This window comes from Octopus bimaculoides, chromosome 26 (genome assembly GCF_046866305.1).
Source record: "Octopus bimaculoides isolate indiv1 chromosome 26, ASM4686630v1, whole genome shotgun sequence".
NCBI lineage: Eukaryota > Metazoa > Mollusca > Cephalopoda > Octopoda > Octopodidae > Octopus > Octopus bimaculoides.
Window position 1 is genome coordinate 13,287,309 of NC_142953.1, and position 10,000 is coordinate 13,297,308.

At 39.2% G+C, this 10,000-nt stretch overlaps 1 protein-coding gene across 1 annotated transcript in view; it reads left to right on the top strand.

Annotated features, from left to right (window-relative positions):
• The window catches only part of LOC106882795 (ephrin type-B receptor 1-B), a 417,752-nt gene that overhangs the window by 261,928 nt on the left and 145,824 nt on the right, over positions 1-10,000 (top strand). The window contains exon 3 of the mRNA XM_089343023.1: positions 5,151-5,817. Coding sequence (XP_089199149.1) covers positions 5,151-5,817 — 667 coding nt within the window. The remainder of the gene's footprint in view (positions 1-5,150; positions 5,818-10,000) is intronic.

The following is a 10,000-nucleotide window of genomic DNA, read 5'->3' on the forward strand; positions in this document are numbered from 1 at the left end:
CTTACCACACATTACCATAATGATAATAATAATCCTTTCTACTAAAGGCACAAGGTCTGAAATTTTGGGAGAAGGGCTAGTTGATAACATCGATCCCCAGTGCTTTACTGGTACTTATTTCATCGACCTCGAAAGAATGAAAGACAAAGTCGACCTTTGGTGGAATTTGAACTCAGAACGTAAAGACGGACGACATGCCGTTAAGCAGTGTTCCTTGTGTGCTAATGACTCTGCCAGCTCGCAGGGAAGCTGACCTCTGTGACAGTTCATGACTTTAGGATTTTTTTTATTCTTTCAAACTATTATGTATGCATGCACGCACGTGGTGTGTGTATGTATGTATGTATGTATGTAGGGGGGTGTTTGTATAAATGATTGTGTTTGTGAATATACGATTTATTAGTATGTATGAATGTATGTATAAGTGTGTGTGTGTGTGTGTGTGTGTGTATATACAGTCATAAAAATCCGACAAGTACATAGCGGCTGCTGGGAAATCTTGTCAAAATGAATGCCTGGTTTACTTAATATATAGTATGACAGAATCCTGTTTGCCGCCGTCTCCTCCGCCCCGATCGCGCCTCAATAACTTCTCCAACGGCTCAAACAAACATTGTGCTGTCTCCTCTTCCTTTTCACAATTTCTACCTTTTCTTTCCCTCTAATTCTTTCTCTCTCTCAGCATTCCGTCAAACAACTTCTCAATTTTCTGACCTTGTCTTCCGTTCTCTCTCTCTCTCTCTCTCTCTCTCTCTCTCTCTCTCTCGCGTTGTTCAACCCTGTTTACATATATATCCACTGCTGCACCCCTTGCTGCAGTTTCCCTCCTTTTTTTCACCTTTATTTCTTTCCTTCTTTCCGTCCGCCTTATCCATCTACCTTTAGTCGCATATCTGTCTCTGTCTATCAAGCCAGCCGTCCGTCCATCTCTATCTCTCTTTATCTCTGAATGTATATGCGTATATATATATATATATATATATATATATATATATATATATATATGTGTGTGTGTGTTCGTCCGTCTTTTTGCCTGTCCCTTCGTCCGTCCATTCACCCAACCATCCATCACGAACGCTCTCTGCTAATTTTTCTGTAACTGTCTCAGAATTTCCTTGCAAAAACTCTTCAAACTTTGAGAAGCCCATCTTTGGTTACTGAATGATGCTGTCTTGGTGCGGCGGCAGTGGAGGTGGTGATGGTTACGATGTATTAGCGAACCGACTATTTAACCGTGAGAGGTAGGGATGACAGACAGCTCAGACTGAAAGAGAGAAAGAGAGAGGAATGGTAAGAGGAAAAGGAAAACGATAGGGGTGTCTGCGGTAATGTTATAAGATGGATTGATAGCAATACAGAAAGAAATAGAGACAGACGATGAAGTTGAATATCAGGTTATATAGCGATGGAATGAGATATCACGCCCCACCGTACACATACTCAGCTTCCTCTACGTCTCTGTGTTTGTCTACGTCTTCGAGAAGCTCATCAGAAATATTCCTCTTAGCCAGATATAATACCACTTGTGTTCGTGCTCAGACGTTCAGATTTCCACTGAAGTATGGCAAAGATTTCATCCTTCAGTATTTTCCCCCATCCTTCATTCCTTCCTTCTCTCTAAATCTATCTATCAATCTGTCGTCTGTTTCAATGAAATCCTTTCGTTTCCTTCGTTATATATCTTTGTCTGTGTTTTGGTTTTTTTTTTTTTTCCTTTCTATCGTCTGTTTCAGTCAGTCTATGTCGACTTTTATATATTTTCCTCAATCTTTTCATGCGTATATCTGTCTGTCTGCCTATCGTTCATTCTGTTTAACTCTGTATTTGGTTGGATGCGCGCGCACACATACACACTCGCACACATTTTGTAGGTCGATAAAGTGTGATTTGAAGGAAATTTGGCTATTTCTATCAGATCCAGGCAAACTTTGTTGAGGCTCCTTTATGCGCAGATCTTCCACTCGTCCACTATTTATTGCTCTGTCACAAGACGGAACATAACCCAGCTAACTGTCGTTACTTACAATGGAGGAAAAGAATATTGATAGGGCTGACAGTACTGATCGCAAGATCTTTCCCTCTTTCTCTCTCTCTCTCTCGAGAAGAGGACAGAAAGAGAGGTGGCTGGGACGAGTTACTTCGGGAGTGGATTGGTAAGATGGTCAGTGTGATAAATAATAAGGAAAGGTAGTGTTATTGAATTTTAGTTACATACATTCATACAAATATACATGCATACATACACACAGACACATTTCTGTTAACTCTTTTATGCCTAAGACTCTCATATTTGTCTTATGCTGTATTATATGGCTGACTCGATAAAATTAATACTAAACTGCGTGCAAATACGGCTGTGGGGGTAAAATGATGAATTTACAACTACATGGTGCGTGGTTTCGAATCCACTGTACGTCGTTTTTGGATCTCTTTTATCATTCTGATGAGTGAAATTTACTCGACAGAAACTATGTGGAATTGCATTTAAGGGGCCATTTCATTTTTATACCTGATTCATGAGTGCCTTCAGGAGAATTCACCCCGTTGCTAGCATTCGGTGAGGTCTATATTTTAATGATAAATTTCTCTCTTTCCTACATTCCACCAGTCTTGGAGGAATACCGTTATCGTTATTTACCTCTGAACATCACTGTATCGAGCCCTAGAACTCGTGGGTCCGGTTACCTAGCTTCTATTATATACAAGTGATCGAACTCAAAATATACCGGCCTCCTGAACGGGGGGGGGGCATCAGGCCATGGTAAGATTACTAATTTCCAGCTGAGAGGACTGCAACGACTGTTTTGCTCAAGGATACAACGCAAGACCCAGTTAGGAATTTGAAACCACAACCTCGCAGTCGAGATAGCAACACACCTAACCCCTAGGCCATTAAATCCTCAATGCCATCGCTCCTAACTAAATCACTATAACCGCTGCCAAGATTAAAAAGAAAAAGAAAAGTGAGATAAGTTCTCTCCATAACGCGAAAAGAAGCCAAGTTTTTCTCAAGTTTAATGTAGCTTAAAGATCTGGTTTGAAACATTTCTGTAGCTTCTTTAATTTTACACAACTGCTGGTCTTTCATTTCGGTGTGAATTAAGCGTGAAATTAAAAGTAATTAGCTTGATTTCTTTGACGGGAAACATTGAAGACACGTTTTCCTATTTTATTTTTGATGATGACGATAATGATGAGTTAGCCTTGTCATATTTTTATGATTATAATTAAACGGTTATATTTCACTCATTCTTCTCTGTGACTACTATTACCGTTTGCTTAGTGTTGTCAGCAGTTTAGCAACACTGATATAAAGAAAATAAACCTGTGCATTGGCATAGATATTGGTTGGGTGGTGAAGATGATTTGGGGTTCAATACCGTTGCGCGTTACTCTATCTATGCAAGGGTATTTTATTGTAGTTCCAAACCGATCAATGTCTTTCGAGCGAATTCGATCAACGGAAACTGTGTGGAAGCCCAACGTGTATAATATGTATATTTGTGTCTGCGTTATTCAACTTCTCACCATCGCGTGACAAGGATTCTTCGTGAGCTTAATGTTAAAGATAGAGATCATTATCAGCATGTCGGCTTGTAAATGATAATCCGTTAAGCAAGCCATATATATATATATAGAGAGAGAGAGAGAGAGACAGTGACCAGCTATGGAGGTCCTGCAGAGTAAAATAGGAATCAAAGGTGTCCATAGGCGAACAATGGGAACCATTGCTCTAAGGACGTCTCTAGCTCCCTCCTCCCATCCCTTACAGCAATAGCAACAGCAGTACAAACATCCGATTATCTTGGCTTTTTTTAGAAAAGACCAATCACTTCTGAGCCGGAAATACCGTGTAAAACTATCTTTTGATTGGAAAGTTTCAAATTTGTCTGATGGAAATATAAACGTTGGGTTGCCTATTAAAAAAAAGAAAAAACTGCTCCGCCTCTTAACTCGGTCCATTACTTTAATGATGATGATGATGGTAGTGTGTTGGCAGGGGTGCAGATATACAGAATCTATATTATTAAGGATTGTTGTTGTTGTTGTTGCTTATGGTACTTTGTTTCTCCTTATGCCAAAAGAAACTAAGCCTTCACCAGTCTCCTCTCGGTGAGAGACAGAGATGGGGGGGGGATGAAGAGAGAAGCCAGCGGGGCAGCGATTAAAAGCGAATATTTTGATATCACCCCAAAGGGGCAATATTAGTAGGTAAATATATCAGGTATTAACTTCGAGATACAGATATTCCGTGCGACTGCCCCGCTTAACATTTAACACGTGTGCATTCTACAGAGATATTTTTCATTCATATTTCTTTCCCCCCCTCTCTCTCTTTCTCTCTTAACGTCTATTCCTCCCCACTTTTACTCCTGCCACGTTCCTTATGCCTTCCCTTCACTTTTCTCTCCCTCACGTCCCTGATTTTCCTCTCTCCATTCTGTCTGTCTTTCTCTCTCTCCCTCTCATAGAAACATACATTCGCATACCTACCATATTGAGAAGTACGAGCGCTAACATCGCTGTGGACATTAAAGAAAAAAAAAGCGACTATTCATATAGGCACAGAAATTTAAACCCTCCCTCACATACGCACGCGCGTGCACACACACACACACACACACACACACACACAATGAGGATTGCTAATATTTTTTTTTGCAGAAATGTGTATCAAGTATATTGTTTTTATTTTCTTCTCTTACGAACATAAGTATTTTATATAATGACTTGCAGTATCAAATTATTATCATTATTATTATTTTTATCATTATTATAATTATTATTATTATTATTATATCATTATTATTATTATTATTATTTGCCTTGAATCAATTCCCCCCCGCCTCCTTTAAAAAAATTGCTAGCATTGTAACAAAATTGAAAAAAAAATTATTATTATTATTCCGCTACGGTCGACTTTGCCTTTCATCCCTACGAGGTTGATAAAACAAGTACCAGTTACATACTGGGATCGATGTAATCGACTTCACCCCTCCCCTAAAATTACTGGCCTTACACCATAATTTGAAACCATTATTATTGCTATTATTATTATTTATTGCTAATTGTCCTCTGTTTCTTCAATATTTTTAAATACTAAATGTCGTTTTTTTTTTGTTTTTTCTTTTTTTTTTCGTTTTCTTTAGTGGTTGTTGGGCAGCAGCAGTTATGCAGGAGAAACTGTGCAGGCGTATTCTTCCTGTTATGTCACATCTCCGAACATTAATAATTGGTTAAGAACACCATATATCGAGCGAGGTGACGCTGAGCGCCTGCACATAGAGATGACATTCACAATGCGAAAATGCGTTCGGCACAACGACCCAAGTAGCTTGCAGCAATGCAAGGAGACTTTTAACCTTTACTATTATGAGGCCGAATCGGATTTCGCAAACCACCAGATGCCGACCTGGCAGCCCAACGTCTATTCAAAGATAGATACAATCGCTGCTGATACGCTTTATGTGCAACCGCGTAAGGTGCAAGTTAACAACGAGACCAAGCACGTCACTATCAAGCGAAAAGGAGTATATTTCGCCTTCCAGGACACGGGCGCATGTATAACGTTGCTTTCTGTCAGGATCTTTTATGTTACCTGTCCGAACGTTACGGTTCGCTACGCTTTCTTTATGGAGACGCCGACAGGTCCGACCGTCTCGTCCTTGGTGCAAAAGAAAGGTGTGTGTGTGGGAAACGCCGTCGAGGAATCTAACCCGACTTACCTATGTCGAAGCGATGGCAGCTGGGATATCCTTATGGGCAGCTGTAAATGTTTACCCGGCTATCAGGGTATTAACGGCACAAAATGCGTCAGTAAGTAACAGTTTTTTTTTTACCTTTCATATTTATTATTGATGTTGTTTTAAATTTTGGTTTCCATGTCTTTCTGTTATTTTTAAATCGATTCTCTGCAACTCGCCACAGTATTTTTAATAATTTCTCTCTTTATAACGTCATCTTTATCCGTCGCTCTTCTAGCAAATAAAAAGAAAACACTATTATCAGTATTATTATTATTATTATTAACCCATTACCTCCCATAATTCTATTAACTGGAATTTTTTATGAAACTTTGATTTCTAGCATAAGACAGCCTTAGAAACACACAGGGATGATCAAAATAACATTTCAAAATAACATTTTAAATAGAAATAAGCGAGATATTGGGTGAAAAGTTAGCAAACCTCATTTGAATATCAGAGAAATATACCTAGTAGATATAACAAAAAGGTTAGATATGTGTAAATATTGACAGATAATTACGAAATTTGTAATTTTTAAGTGATCTCATATGAGATCACTGGTAGGTAATGGGTTAAAGGCGAAGAACTGGCAGAATTGTTAGCACGTTGGACGAAATGCTTAGCGGTATTTCGTCTGCCGCTACGTTCTGAGTTCAAATTCCGCCGAGGCCGAATTTGCCTTTCATCCTTTCGGAGCCGATAAATTAAGTACCAGCGAAACACTGAGGTCGATGTAATCGACTATCTCAGCCCCCAAATTTCAGGCTTCGTGCCCTATAGTGAAAAAGATTGCTGCTATTATTTAAGGCGGCGAGCTGGCAGAATCCTTAGCTCGTCAGACAAAATTAATTACTCCGCTCTCTGTACTTTCTTAAGTTCACATTCCGCCGAGGTCGACTTTGCCTTTCATTCTCTCAGGGTCAATAAAATAAGTACCAGTTAAGAACTGGGGTCGACGTAATTGACTTTGCCTCTCCCACCGAAATCGCTTGGCCTTGTGCCAAAATTTGAAAGCAAAGGTGGCGGGGTCGGCAGAATCGTTAGCAAACCGAGCAAGACGCATAGCGGTATTTCTTCTGAGTTTACGTTCTGAGTTCAAATGCCGCCGGGACACTTGCCCAAGGTGCCGCAGTGAGACTGAACCCGAAACCGTAGGCGTGTATTAGTGGAATTATTTTCGATTACTTTTTTTCTCTCAAACCTCAGTGACTGCGGTTCAAACCTATCCGAGCAGACCTCAAATCTTAATAGTTTGTGCCACTTAGTTTTGTAACTATTGTCTGTGCCTTTGTCTCAATAAAATAGTCCACGAACGATGTATAAATTTTGACGGTATGTTTATAAGAGACTCCGACCAGACCAGAGTCATGGTTTCAGGTTGTTTAGACACATCAAAATCTTCTCCCAAGAAATGCTTAGTCTATACAATAACCATTTTAAATGCTCTACTCACATACATCCTTACATACATATTTATTCATGTATATGTATGTATATAACTGTAAGAATTTCTATGTATATTATGTTGTGTATATATGTATATATATACACACACACGTACACTAGTTTTAAAATGACGTCTAAAGGAGAATTATTTATTACTTTGTGTTGTCTTTTTTTTTGTTGTTGTTTTCGTTTTGACTAAAATATTTATATATAGGATGAAAAAAATATTTAACTAAATTAAAAAAAAAAAATGAAAATATTTGCAATTATGTGTCTTCATGTTCCAACAGTTTCGTATGTGTATCACCTGAAACTCTCAGCCCTTGAGTTAGTTACGTAGCTTTCTTGATTTGCTAAGTTTGGTAAACAGAATTCAAAACACGAGTGAGTATGTATATATATATATATATATACATACACACACACACACACACACACACACACAAACACATGCATTCACGAGTAAGGACATACATGCAAAAAAGGGGTGGGAAAAATAGTATTCGAATACCGAAGGTAGAGTAACATGCTTTTATTGAAGCCGAGAAAGTCTTAACAAATTGTTACTCAGTTTCACGATAGCGTTCGTTGGATAATTGCGATCATATTCAGTATAAAAGTATATATAATATCAATATCGGTAGAAGTTACAGAGTCGCTCAAGGGCCGGGAATTTCGTGCATTGATGCTTACCAATTTCTAGTATCCATATGTTTTTACCACCAAACGTATATATTTATTACGTGCATGCTTTGGTGCATTTGTTTCTTTTTGCATAAATGTTTTGTTTCAGGAGTTTGTACATTTTGTGGTCTGAGTATTCTGTAAACTGAGACAGCCACTAGTTAATGATGTTCAGCCCCTTTTCAGATGACCTTGTAGTTTTAATATATTTATCCATTTGTTCCTTTCTTTGTATGAAAAAAACAAAGACTAAATAAAATAGTCTCTCTATAAATAAAAGAAATACCCTGTCACCGACAATGCGCTACCTTTAAGATAGCATGTTAAGCGCTACCTCTTTATTAATGTGTTTGTGTGTGTTTATGCGTCTGACCAGCCGCCTGTCTGTCTGTCGATCAACATATCTCTCAGGTTAATGCAGTCATCATGGCTACTTGAATAATTTTTATCGATTTTTTGGGGTGAGGTCGGGGGTACGGAGAAAAGAAAGACAAAAGGAAGTCGACCGCATAAAAGTTTGGAAACTTCAAAGACACACGGAACCTGATGGCGTGGAAGTCATCTGATAAGCTTGGCACCTGTCACTGCCACTCTCTCTCTCTCTCTCTCTCTCTACCTCCTTTAATCTTCTCCCATTAGTCCTAGATACGTTGGTTTTTGCTCACATTGACCCCATACGCACTGCTCCATACACAGTAGTACTACTAACCGCGAGCGAATGCGTAATCACCCGGACATTTCTCGATCAGTTAGGCGTTCACCATTACCCCACCACTACCCGTTTCTCTAGCTGACTCTACCTGAAATCACAATTACAATCTTTGTTCCGAATATCTGCAAAAGTGTAATCACGCCATTTAGGCAATCGTACTTTTCATTGTAATTCTTAACTCTTAGCATAATCTGAGACGCGCGAATCCCTGTTCGTCCTCTTTTATTTGCTGCTGCTGCTACTACTACTACTACTACCACCACCACCATTTGTATAAATGCTGCTGTCACCACCACTACCACAGCTACTGCTACTATTACTACTACCACCGCTATTTCTACTGCTACTACAACGACTACTACCACCCCACCACTACTACTACTATCATTTATACGAATGCTGCTGTCACCACCACTACCACCGCAACTACTACTATTACTACTACCACCGCTATTTCTACTGCTACTACAATGACTACTACCACCCCACCACTACTACTACTACTACTACTGCCACCACCATTTCTGCAGCTGTTGCTGTTACTACTCCCCCTCCTTATGCACCGCCTCCTCTTCCTCTTTTTACTACCACTGCTAATGCTATTACTACTTCTGTGACGACGACAACAACAGCGCAGACAAAGTTTAATAATGCCGGATCGTGTTTAGAGTTGTTTCCCCTTTCTCTCCTTTGGATATATATATATATATATATATATATATATGAGATGACACTTGCCTAAGGTGTCGCCCGCGGTAGTCATGCCCACTTGAAACATTTATTTTTTTCTCGTCGTTTTCTGACTGTTAAGTGACTTTCATCACTTTCCCTATATTATTTACCCCCCAAGACGTTTCAATTTCCGTACATACTTAATTCTCCTCACGAATATCTCTCTGTCTGTCTTTCTCTCTCTCTCTCCCCCCCCCCCCGCCGGTAAACTTTGAGGCCTGATTTCTATTTCTATGCAACAAATCAATGTAATTTGGTGGTGGTGGTCGTGGTAGTGGTGCACGTGTGTATGTGTGTGTGTGTACACATTCTTTCCATGGTTGACCCTAATTTGACTTGATTTAGTGCCATTCTGGGTAGGTACCATCGCATATTTCTCTCTCTCCGCCCCCCTCTCTCTCTCTCTTCCTCACACACACACACACACACATATGCAGACACGCATTACACTTCCTCCTCTCTTCTGTGCTATTTCTCTTACTGTCTTTTTTTTTCTCTCTTCTTCTCGCCTTCTCTCATTCTCTCTTCAGAATCATTGCAGAAGCGGAAATAAAAACCGTTTTTATTAGTGCAATGTTAGCGATAAACTTTGACAAATGGTAATACTGTATTTATTTATTTATTTATTTATTCGTTCATTAGTATTTATTATTATTATTATTCTTTCTTCTCTGTCTCC